General features: G+C 38.1%; 1 protein-coding gene across 6 annotated transcripts in view; it reads left to right on the forward strand.

Moving 5' to 3' along the window:
- UBE2E1 (ubiquitin conjugating enzyme E2 E1) overlaps positions 1 to 13,161 on the forward strand; it is a 45,415-nt gene that overhangs the window by 25,633 nt on the left and 6,621 nt on the right. For all 6 annotated transcript variants that reach the window (XM_054646996.2, XM_077176692.1, XM_054646833.2 and 3 more), the window contains one exon: positions 10,846 to 10,978. In XM_054646996.2, the coding sequence (XP_054502971.1) occupies positions 10,846 to 10,978 (133 nt within the window). The remainder of the gene's footprint in view (positions 1 to 10,845; positions 10,979 to 13,161) is intronic.

Consider the following 13,161-nt stretch of genomic DNA (forward strand, 5'->3'; position numbering starts at 1 on the left):
GCTCAGCTCTCAAAACATACGCCTAATCTTGTCACTCTTGCTTCAAAGTGTAACTTGCAACAATACTGAGGTTAAAAGGTTAGAAAATGTACGCTGTTCTCTGCCTCTAAGACACTTGCATGTTTCTGTGAGGCATGCTCTCCTCCTTCTGCCTGTACAATAGAAAACCTCTTGCTAGAACTATTACCAATTCAATTTTACCACCATCTAATGAAGAAATGTGTATTTTAGACCCTTTTTTGTGTATTTCTTGGATTGCACCAGAAGTTTGTGGGGAAAATGTCTTCCTTTTTTAATGACTAGAAAAGCCTCCATAGCAACATACATGAAGTATTATTTAACATGATTGATTTCAGATAATATAAGAATGAATTTAGCATGTTTTTTTTTTTTTCTTCATGGCACCAAAAAGTTTAAATTTAGTTTAAAATAAGGATATCAATGATCAGCTCAAGAAGTAAATTCCTAAGCCATGTGGGACCAGGAGTGATGTTGAGGAGGATGCCTGAATTTCTTGTGCTCCCTAGCAATTCCCTGCTCCCTGCCTGCTGTTGTTCTCTGTCAGCAGAATTTAACTGCCACACATGGGAGTTGTCTTTCAGCTTATTAAATTGTTGCTAGGTCATCTCTCTTTGGTGGAAATCAGGGAGGAGAAGACACCAAGTGTTGGCTTGTGTGAATGTAACATGTTTTTCATAAAATGTGTAAGTGACATAATGCCCTAATTTGAAACTATTATTGCTTGTCACTTCATTGCTTCATTGTCATTAATGTTTCCTTATATTTGGGACATTTGGACATTTCCAAATAAAAGGGTCATGAGGTAAAGCTATTGGGAAGTTCCAAATTCATCTATGAATTTTTTTGCAACGCATGGCGAAGTTGCTTAATATCGATTGCCAAATAGGGTTCTGAAGAAAAAAAGATCATTTGTGAAGGTCTATATTTGTTCTTCAAGTTAAGGCATGCAAGTTGGCCACAAAACTGGATACGTCATTTAAGAGCACTGCTTAGTCCTCTTGTGGCTCCTAATGAGGATTAAATTTAATATTCCTAATACTTTGAAAACAAAAAAAAAAAAAAACCAAAATTTGGAAAGGTACTGCCACCTGTTTTGGCTGTCCTTTATGCATGTGAATCTGCTGTAGAAAAATCAAAGTTCTGGTTTTCTTATTAAATCTCTCTATATGTTTTTGGAGGTTTTTTTGAAGTTTTTTCTCTCTAACCAGCTTCAAAATATTTGTATCTACTACACTGAATGTTGGCTAGCTATTGTGACTGGCTCATGTTATTAATGGGAACAACTTGCAGTGGTATATAAACAATTTTTAGTGGCTGCTATGTAGTTGGCTGGCAGCTGTGCTGTATTACAGTGTAGGTAATCTTGTTTTACTTCAAGCAAACTCTCTTCTTAGATTTCTGTTTCTAGTCTGTGCATGCCAGAGTTTCAAAACTCAAAGACAGTGTTTTCAAATTACTTTACTTTTCTGCCAGGTAATTTTGATAGTTTAGAACTGTAAAAACCAGGAAAAAATTTCTCTCTGGGTAGTACAGCATAATTGAGAATATTTTGTTGTTTTGAGAAGAGTAACCAAATTTTGAGCTGTTATTGGCTGTTTTGTGTATTTTTGCTGTTAGCATCCACAGTGAAATAGGTTCTTTCAAATGCAGTGATCTTGATTTATTTCGTGAGTGGCAAGGAAAGGAGGTTTAATGTAGGCAAAGGAGAAGAGGAAGACATCAAGATTAGACTCTTTTTTCTTTCTAACTTTTATGTATCTTTAAGATATGTCCTTCAAGACATACTGTATTTTGTTCCTCAACATAATGTTATCAGTATCAGCCTTGGTATGCTGATGGGAAGCAATATAAAGATGTGAAGCCAAGATAATGGGATGGCCTGTTTCTCTGGTTAAGTGATGTTGACTCTACTTATCATACATCTGGTGGAAAGGGGACTCTTTGTTGATTGGCTGATGGATTCTTCTAATTTGTAACATGTTTTTTAGGTTGAATAGGTTGGTAGGTAGGTAGATGATGATGGGACAGTTTAGGAGCATGTGGTACAGGAGCAGGTTTTTTTCCCTTAGGTTATGTTCTCTTGAAAACTTAGAAGTTGCATATAAACTAGTAATCTTAAAATACTATTTCATCTGTTCCTAGTACAGACTTTAAGCAGAATTCCTCCATTCACTGCAAGAGAGATGGTAGTGTATCTCTAGTCTGGAAAGGTATTGGCTCCTCTCTTTCAAGTAGCCCTTTTCCTCCCCATGGATGTAAGAAAATGAAGGAGGCAGTTGGGTGAAGCCTCAAGAATCTTGTCTTTATTAGTGTGAAGAAGCTCAGGAGTCTTGTTTGCTTTCAATTTTCAGCACAGCAGAGGTATCTTGCCAGTTGTTACATAGCATCTTTAACTTTCTGGGGCTGTTTTTTTCAAGTTGGTTTGTAGCTGACATTGCCCTTTCAATTTAATTTGTTTAAGATATATATTTCTTGATCTACAGAATTATAATTAAATCAATAGGGCAAATGGATGATAAAGTCCAAAATAAACAGTCCACTCTGTTAGCTTGGTGCTGGATAGGTAGGCTTATGTAATAGGGGGGATTCTCTTTTTTTTTTTCCTTGACAGGGCAAGCAACTTGTGAAGAGACAGAAGTGTCCAGATCATGTGGGTTCAAATTTGTTACTTTTACAGTTGATGTAGTACAGGGCTCCTAAATGTTTATGATGTACTGGGGAGTTTTATCTGCTTAGTGAGATCACCTTCCATATTCTCACACTGGTGAGAATAGCACAGGAGATGGACATGATAGACAGAAACACAGATGTAGGTCCCAGCTTGATTCTGGAATGGCAGGTTAATTGTAGTAAACTTCTCTTTTCCTTAATGGATAAAGCACAGTATTTAGGAAAGAGCCCTGTTATCACTCAGTGTAGCACCTCTAGAGCTTATGGAGGGGAAGGGGATAGTATTGAACTGTTTAGCTGTCAGAGAGGGTAGTTTCCTTTCCATGTATGAAGAACCTACTATATCCCAGTAGATGCCAGGAGGAAGTAGATTTGCTTTCTTTTCAGGAATATACCACATTTGAGATTAGTGAGACAAGAACTTTCATATTTATCAGTAATATTGATTGTCTTTTATTTGTCTTTAATTATAGGTCTGTCAATTTGATTCTAGGCAACCAGTTTAGGGTATGCTTGCTTCATGCAGCCATTAAAGTTGCAGAAATAAATAGGTTCACTAGTTATATTTCTACACCAATTTCCAAAAACCTGTTGGAATATGAAGACGCCCCCTAAAAATAGGTGTAGTTGAAGAAATAGTGCATTTGTGAAACTGCCTGGTTTTGCTTACTAACTGTAAATTACATATCTGTGCTATAAATACATAAATAATTTGGAAATGAGGTCTGATGATGTGTAATAAATTCTGTTTCCATGTTGGTAGTTGATAGTCAACAGACAAATGGCAGGAAGGAAACTGATTTAAAAATAACATGAGGTTATGTTGGCAGACCTCAGATTCTACCATCACATTTCTTGTCATTTTAAATGAGAAATTTCTTATTGTTAGGTGGGTCAGATTCTGTGTTACTCTTTCCCAATTTGTTTCATTGTTTCTTATACCAAGTATTATTTAATGTGTATGGATGTGTAAGGTCACATATAAGCTGGGACATTTTAATTTATTTAATTTTTGTTCACAGCCTCAGACTAAATATATGAGGAGAAAAGAAAAAGATTTGCATATAGTGAAAATAATTTCATTCATTACTTAGTCTGGCATTTTCTGTATTTCTGTACTGTACATACTAAAGTCTCAGACTTACAGAAACAGCCTTTCTGCAGTCATGTTTGACACTGAAAATGTTCCTACATATATGTAGTGGGACAAACTTCCAGTACTTTGCAGTAGAGAAGGCTACAAAGAAGCCACTGGAAAGAAAAACTGAAACCCTTGAGAACTGAGCAGGCTGGATTTGCTTTCAATTTTGGAACCTATGTTAAATGGATTAATTTCTCTTGAACCTTTTTATAAGGACTTGCTCCTAAATTGGAGTGATTATTGTTAAACTAAATAGAGCTGCAGCACACTCCTGAGAATATCCCAAGTCTCTTCCTGACCTCCCTGAGGTCAAAACTGAGATTTTATTTTAAATCTTTGGAGCCTGGTTTAAAAATCAGACTCTGCAGTGCAATTGTGTAAGAGAGTTGGCCTTTTCACCAGGTAGCTTAGTAGTAACTTCTCAGTAATCTTTTTCAGAGACTGAAATATTTCAGGTAAAAGCCCTAAACTTGCAAGTACCCCATGGCATTTCTGTTCCTATTGTAATAGAAAAATAATGAGATCTTGGCTGTGGTAACTCTTGGTTGTTGTGTGATCTTATTGCCAAGTATTTTTTATATAAATTGGAAATGTAATCTTTTTTTTTTTATATTCCCACAAAGAAATCCCCGTGATCAGTTTTCCTTGAAGTCCCATAAATCCTTGCATTACACCTTATCAGCTCCATTATCAGAGCTATTTAGTTATTTAGTTCCTTTTTTAACCTAGTAAGAAAGTAATTCACTGCACCATTTATCCTCCAGCTTAAGCTTTGTGCAATTGTTCAAACCTTCCTAATTTTACATTAGGCTGATACTTAAGGGAAAAGCTTTCCCAGATGTTAAAACAGAAATTTTGTGTATGAAATGCAGAGAAGAATGATATTATCTCTAACTCTGTTGGAAATGTGGTGGGATTTTTAAGGCACTTATGCTCATGCAATAATATTGTGACTGCATTTTAAATTGAAGACAGAAAACACAATACATTCAATGACTTACAAAAATAATAATATTTACAGCTTTGTACTGGAGAACCATATTCCTGAATATGAATTAGAAGGAGAATTAAGTTCTATTTTCAAAACTTTATGTTTGGGTTGCTGTAGCAATATTATGTTCCATCTTTGCTCACTTACCTCTCTACCTCCCTTGCTCCCTTCTTATGTTTTAATTAAAGCTGGCTGCAGCTTTTTCTCTTGCTGTCTTTTCCCTCTCATTGAGGGAAAAGACAGCAAGAGAAAAAGTTTTCCCTCTCATTGAGCCTGCAGGAATTTCACCTGATATGAATCCATCATTTTTATGTTAACTCAGAGGAGCAGCTTGGTTGTGTGTAATGACAGTGGGCAAAAATTGCCGCTGATTCACGTAGGCACATGGTAATTCAGTAAGTTACCTTTAATTTACCACAGTTGCCCAGAAGTGTTTTCTTGTGTTGTGATTATTTTTTTTCCTTTATTTTCCTTTAATTTCCATTCTTTGACTTAAAAATGAGAGGCATCTCCCTTTTAAACTCCTTTGCCAAAAAAATAGTAATTAAATGGATGGCCCCGGGTATCCTTTTAATTGCTTCTGTTTTGTCTATTTGGATTTCTTCCTAATAACTGTGTAATGTTTTAATGCTTATTTTATAATTGAAAAACCTTTGTAAATTGTGTACACAGGTCTTTGGATTGTATTGTAGCAGGCTTGCCTATGAATGGAGTGTCTCAATGCTATAGTAATCAAAATAATAATAATAATAATAATAATAGATTTTGGTTGCTAAAGCATGTGCAGAAGGTGACAATTTATTTCTAAAATTAGAACTGTGCATTAATATGAAGGTTTTGAAGTGAAGTTTGGGCCAAAGGATTAGCTGCATTTTGTTTTGTGGGTTTTCACTCTGTCCTTCAACACACCTATTTTAAGACAGCTTGCTTAGAGATCTGTAGAGCAAAATTTCTTTGAATGGAGGATTTGGTGTTTGTTTTCAATGGCTAAGATGGATGAGCTGTCCTGCTTCTTTATAAAGGTGGCACCTGCCTCCCCCAGTGATCCAGTATTTCTGGGGTGCTTTTCCATTCTCTCCCCTGGATTCAGCTTAACAATATAAGTGAGGAAGTTCAAGGGTGGCCCCACCCAGTGGGCTATGAGAAACGAAAATGTATTTACCCTGAGGTCAGGAATGGGGTCAGAAAAATCAAGGTGCAACAGAACTTCATGTGAGAATAATGCGCTACCTCCCTGGCAGCCAAAACTTCTGATGTGTTCTAGGCTTACATCTTTGGAGAAGAAAATACAGGGGGAAAAAAAAAGGGAGTGGGGAAAGAAAAGGGACTTCTAACAGTCAGCTGTTTCCTAAAGCTGCCTAGTAAGTCCATAACTAAGATGCACTTCCATGTTCAGCCATTAACTGTTTCTTACTAGAAAACAAAGCAACAGCAAAAAAAAATATGCTGCTGTCAGTTTGTAATGTGAAGTTTTACTTTAGAGATCATTAGATTCTCTGCCACCTTGAAATTCCCATGAGGCATTAGTATGTTGTTTGCTTTCTGATTTGAGCTATGTCCCTTGGAAAAGGTCATGTCTGCAGTGTTTTTAGAATTTATGTTTATTTTCCCCAAGTGTGCAACTTCAAAACAGCTTAGCTACTAGCATCAGACTCTTCATGTTTAGGGCGAAATAGCCTCAAAAATAGCACCTAGGGATATGGAGTAGTTGGTGTATGAGTTCATGGGTTTGTTACTTGCAATTTTACCTGAAATATATTGCAGGTTTTCATTAGGTGTTATTTCGTTCATCATACCAGGGAATTGCTCTTCTTCTCATCATGCTGACGGATAGCAGTCTGTGGCACTTCTAAACTACTCTGCTAAATTATTTAGCTTTTAAAAGGAATATGTGCTGCTTTGGTATATCAGGGTATTAACCTAGTGTCTGTAGCATCAGCTATTTTGACTTATCACTGCAGTGATCTGCTATTGTGTCTTCTCTATCTCAAAGAAGAGAAATTAAACTATTTGCTAGTCTGAATTTTCACTAAAGGGAGCACTTACATTGTCATTGGTCAACTCCTAGAAAGGACCAGGTAGCTTCTAAATGAACTAGCATGTTTACATAAACAATGGACTCCTACTGAGTCATTCTCCTGGAAAGTACCATCACTGTGTTCCCAGGGATTTTCATACATTAGCTATATGTGGTGAATGCCAAAAAGTCCTGTCTTCCCTTGTGGCATAGGCATATTTTGAGTGATTTGCCCAGGATGCCAGGGCAGAGGAGGAAGCTGACTTTGTGTGTGCAAAATATCAGGGTAGTATCCTGTATTGCAGACCTGTGGTGGAGGTCATATCTGGCAGGCTTAATACAAAAAAGCTATAGGCTGGGTGTTTTTGCAGACTTTCGGTCATTTCACCTTTTTCCATTTGTGGAAATGTGTCTGTGTGTGTGTGTGTGTGTGTCTTCTCCATGAGCACTGAATCTCTGAGACAGAGTTCTGTGTTTACAGTTGCTCAGTAAGCAAGGCATCTGCAGCTAATTTGCCTAGGCATCGTTCTGCTCCCCAGCCTCTGCTCCAGGCATTTCTAATTTACCTGTTGGATTTTTAAGTTGGGAAAGAAAATGGCGTCTGCCAGCAAAGAGAGGCAGAGCAAGATCAGGTTTTTCCAAAGCAGCACAATGCTGGTTAGGACTTGGCCCTTGCAGGACTTTGAGCTTGGTCTCACTTGTGCTCTTTTTCTCTGCCTTGGGTTTACCAGGAGGTAATGCCTTGCATTTTCCTGCTTCTAGACTTGGAAAATTAGATATTCCTTGAACAATACCTTGGCTCTGGGAGGTTTCCCAAGGAGTGTTTCTGTCATAACATCAATCTGGGGGATAAGCTAGCATCACTGGTAACAATCAGGATCAGTTGTTACAGTGAGTGCAGTGCATCTTCACAGAATATATCACAGTTTTTCCAAGAGAGATCTCAGTTGCACTGAAGTGTAACACATGCTGCTTGATAGGATAATAATGGGTTGGGATCTTTTCAGTTTTCTTTCGGAGTCATTTTTCACTCTGAATTGCTGGTCTTTTATTCATTTCTTTCTTTGGAAGTGAAGAGGTTGTGGGCTGCTGAGTTAATACAGAAAGTTGTTGCTCACATACTCTCATCTTGCAGTGGAAACAATTTCTATTTAATTGGTTAAAATTGTCTTCCTAGTGGTCATATGTTGGACAGCTTTAAAGTGTTGTATTAGTAGATCTGGACACTTAATTTCAACAAGTGGTGACACATATCAGGCAAGGTGACAGCTGTGCCAGTGAGCCCTGTGTCCATGCATCAGTGAATTTCTTTTTGAAGCACATAATTGCAAGGATTTTAAACAAAGAATGTAATCTTTAGCCTTTGACAGTTTCCATATCGCCACCAATAGTTAATGCCACTGTTCTTACACTGTGGTCAAGTATTGTCACTTTTCTATTATTCACTAGGTCTTCATGAGCTGTTTGATATTACTAATCCTAAGTTAAATCTAAGCAGTATCATACTTGAAGCTGACCTGCATCATCCTCTTTCAGTCTTTCTAAGAAATCAATGTTAATGTGTAAAAGTTGGACATGCACAGCTATTTTACGCTGTTAATTGAATTATGAAAAGCTTAAAAGGAAAGCTTAGCACATAATTGTTAAAGCCTACTGATGTCTTACAAAGATGTTGCACTCTTAATATGGCAGTATATTACTTGTGTGCAGTGATAGCTCTAATTGGAAACCTATTAGGATACAAGAGATTTCTAAGACTATTACTAATGATAATATATTTTTTAAGTCTGTGGGAGTTTTTTATTGACGGTCCCTTGGGCTGAAGCTGGAAATAAAATGCAAAATGTAGAAATATTTCTCATTGGCTCAGAGGGGTGTATTCAGTGCTAATGGCACATCACATTTCCTGAGTGCTGAAGTGCTCTCCGTTGGCAGTTCTGGCGATATAAATTCCAGCAGTAAATCGGTGCTAACGAAGTTCAAGTACCTGTTCCCGTTCGGTAGCTCCACCTTTAGGGGAGGGAGGGGAGGAGAGGATGATTGCCGGCGCAACTTGCAGTAATGACAGTGTGTCAGTAGGTTGCTAATAGGTACATAAAGAGGTGATTCCTTGGAGCGGTGGCTAAGGGTGCCCCAGAGAGTCCTTTTCAGTAAGTTTGCACAGTTAAGTTGGTGTCTTTCCAGAGCCAGAGCTTCCCTCGAAATACAACACTTTTCCAGTCTAATGCACAAGTGGTAGCTGGAGAGTACTGAGTGCCCAAATATATGGACCTGCATAGGACAGGGACAAGTCATAAAGGTGGAGTGGGATGCCAGGAGTGTTCAGGATGGAATGGCTTTTACTTTAATTTAATACCGATCTTGAGCTGTGCGGGGTTTTGTGTTTTGGAGAGAAAAATCTTTCCCTTGTGGCTGGTGCATCATTTGCAGAGAATCTGTCTACTGCTTTCCTTTCCCTAGAAGCATGCTTTTAGTCATAACTTCACCACTGTTGAATTATCTAGCACCAACATATTGTGAAATTGTATTATTAGGTTAATCTGGAAAAAAAATGTTAGGTTTGATAACAGAGTTAATTCCCTTTCTCTCTCCTGATTCCCCTGCTGTCAAGAAGATGTTCACCAGTACTGGGAAGAGCAGGGGAAAAAAATGTCTCTGATCACTGTTGACAATTTATGTTCTTGCAATTGTATTTCTGTTTGTAACATCGTTATTAACACTTAGTGATTACTCTGGTTTCCTGCATGTTAATCAAATGCACATTGTCATGTGTATACCGAATTTATTGTATTGCCTTCCGTCTCACAGCAGTAATACTGCTCTGTGATTATTATAATATGAAAAGAGCCTGGTTTTTACCTTCTGTCTTAGAGGAGCCTTGTTAAAAGAAGGAAGAAAGAAGAGCAAGGCTAGTTTTCATTGTATTAGGAACATTAAGATCCATCCCCTTCAGAACAAGGGGAGAAGAGATTTCTGAAACCATGGTTTCAGAAAAAGCTTTTTCCATGATGGAAAAAGCTGTGTCAGCACCTCCCGTTATGCAAATGCTTTTCCAGCTCTGGCATCTTACAAACAAAATGCTACCATTGCAGTACAAAAGGGAAGAGCCAGCAAAGGAGTCCTACACCATTAATGGCTTTATAGGTTGAGCTGTACTTAGAAATACTCAGTGACATATGGCACACTACTGAGAACAAGTGTCTGAGGATATCAGTAAAACTAATTTTACCAAGCAGGCATTTGATCTCTGCAATACCTTTAGTTTGTACTGCTTATAGTGACACGCTGGCAGGTTAGGCAGAATCTCAAATAAGCAGAGCTAATTTGAGAAAGTGCTTTTTTAATTTGGCACAGTGATTTTAATTCCCCCTAAAAAACACAGTTCCACAGTGCAAGCAATATCAACAGGATAAGATCATGTGCAGTAAAATTATAAAAGTGTAGAAAATTTTAACATTGCAGAGCATCATAATTAATTTGGCTTCCTTCAATTATACTATGAGCCTTTGTTTAACAATAATGCAGGATATATTTTAATTTTAAAGAACACACAAGATTCATAAAATGAACATAAATCCTTAATTTGTTTCGTAAGGTCTTTAACGTGGTACAGTTTTATTAAGACTGAGATGGAAGAGCCATTTCTGAAATACAGTAGGAAATTGTTCTTTGAAACTTAGCTCTTTTATTGTATTGATAGTGTAGTATGTTTAGGAGTAGTTCTGGGCAATGCTGCTCTTGTAACTATCAAGAGAGAGAAAATGGAAACCATACCCCACCTCTAGTTTCTCAGCTTTGCTAAACAGTCTGGAACACTGATAATTTCAGGTAAGATCTCTGAGTGTTTGAAAGCATTCAATCTTCTTTTAATCCCTGTCTCTACTTCAGATGGTATATGAAGAGTAACACTGAAATATTTTCCATATCATACTTGAAGAATGTAAGAAGTCATATTTATTTGAGCTGTGATAGTATTTCTAAATTATTTTGTTTTTTATCTCTTAGTGCTGGCCCCAAAGGTGATAACATCTATGAATGGAGATCAACCATTCTAGGACCTCCAGGTTCAGTCTATGAGGGAGGTGTTTTCTTCCTTGACATCACATTTACCCCAGAATATCCCTTCAAGCCTCCAAAGGTAAGAGACCTGTAGCTAACATCTTAAACATGAATAGCATGCAGTGGTAATGGAACACAGCCCATTTGAAATCCACTCTTCTTAAGAACAAACTTAAGCTAATTTTAGACATTGCAGGAGTTTGTATTAGCTAATGTTAACAACTTTTCCAGTCCTCTTGATAATTATCCTAGAGCTTGACTTCTTTCTTCCTGCTTCTGTTTATAAGAAGTCCTAAGCATTTAGTGCAAGCATTAGGACAGGACTGAGAAACTGAAAAGTAAATAAACTTGAGAAGAGGAGAAATGCTACAAGTACTTATTTCTCAAACAAGTTAGGTTCTGTAAGCATAAGTTACATGTGTTTTGGCCACCAAACTAGTATTTAATTTTCCAGTTTTGTTGTACACTCATATTGTTCACCTATTTGTACAGTAATAAACTTTCTGTAGGTGTGTTATATTTGTGAAGCTCTTACATTCCAGTGTTGTTGTGTTCCAGTGCTCTAAGGCAAATACCAGTGCAAGTGAACGTTATCCAGTGATTCCAATACGTGACCACAGGAAAAGTGTTGGGTTACAAGAGGTGCTTGTGCATACACTTGGTGTTTGTCTTGTATCTGAAAGCATTTATGTGCATGTTAAACTTTCTACTTAAAAGTTGTTTGATGAGATAAATGCCAGTGACTGCACCATCTTTCAGACTTTGGTCTAGTCTGCACCAGAAAGGACTTCTTCGGGCCATCATCCATCTCAACAGAGCAATACTAATTACTTACACAAGGCAAATTAATACAAGCTTACCAAATTAAGGAAATTATTTGCCTATTCTTGCTTTACTTCTGGTAGAAGATCCTTAAATTTTACCTCTAAGATAGGGCTCCACTTCACAAACAGCATGTTCTGCCTTGGGACATCTCTAGTGCTTTTCTGCTGACATCTGTCCATCTCTTTTTGGAGATTCTCTGACATTCTCAGATGGTTCTCATGTCAGAATTTAATTCACTTTCGAGTAGTTTGTTTGTTTGTTTGTTTGTTTTTAGTTTGGTTTTTTTTTTTTTTTTAATTTGCTAAATAATTTGTTGTCCAACCAACTGTATGCAATTTACTATGTTGTGAGCCCAGTAAGCATTTAAAGAGGGATCTTTTGCTTTTCCATGTGTGCTTTGTTACACCTTTGCATTCTATGCTACAGGTCAGAAGCATTTATCAGCCCAGGCTTGTTCAGACTTATCATAGAATCTTGGAATGGTTTGGGTTGGAAGCAGCCTTAAAGATCATCTAGTTCCAACCTCCTTACTGTGGGAAGATACACCTTCCACTAGACCATGTTGCTGAAAGCTCTATCCAACATGGCCTTGAACATTTCCAGGGATAGAGCAGCCACAACTTTCCTGAGCAACCTATTTTAGTGCCTCACCATTCTCACAATAAGGGATTTCCTCCTAATATCTCATCTAAATTAACCCTTTTTCATTTTAAGACCATGACTCCTTGTCCATGCCCTTGTAGAGAGTCCCTCTCCACTCTCCTGTGGGCCACTTTAGGTATTGGAAGGCTTCTCTACAGTCTCTCTAAAACCTTCTCTTCTCCAGGCTGAACAAGCCCAACTCTCTCAACCTCTTCATAGGAGAGGTGCTCCAAACTTTTGATTGTCTTGATGGCCCTCTTCTGGACTCACTCCAACAGGTCCATTTCCTTCTCGTGTTGGGGCCCCAGAGCTGGATGCCACACTTCAGGTGGGGTCTCACAAGTGCTTGTGATTGCCAGACAGGTACAAGGACCTTGCACATGGGCTCATTGAACTTCATGAGTTCACAGGCCCACCTCTCTCTGTTCCTTCTAGGCTGCCTGTCTTTGCTTCCACTTTCTGTACAGTTCCTTTGTGTGTTTGAATTTGTCCAGGAGCTCCTTGTTCATCCATGCAGGCTCCTTCCCCTTCTCTGACAGATGGATCCCATCAGTGCCCAGCAGACCAGCTTTCCCAAGCAAGTTCCATGGTCTAAGTAGCCAGTCCTCAGCTGTGGAACCAGTCCCATAACCATTTGTTGGTTTGCTAGATTTGACTAGCCCTTTTGAACCCTTTCCCTTGGACCAGGAGGATTGATGAAAAAACTATCCATGCTCCAGAGTCCTTTCTTGTCCCTCCCAGGACTGCCTTATTTGCCTTTAGTGCCTTTTCTGATAGGATGAGTGTTTCCAATCT

This window comes from Agelaius phoeniceus, chromosome 1 (assembly GCF_051311805.1).
Source record: "Agelaius phoeniceus isolate bAgePho1 chromosome 1, bAgePho1.hap1, whole genome shotgun sequence".
In the NCBI taxonomy this organism is placed as follows: domain Eukaryota; kingdom Metazoa; phylum Chordata; class Aves; order Passeriformes; family Icteridae; genus Agelaius; species Agelaius phoeniceus.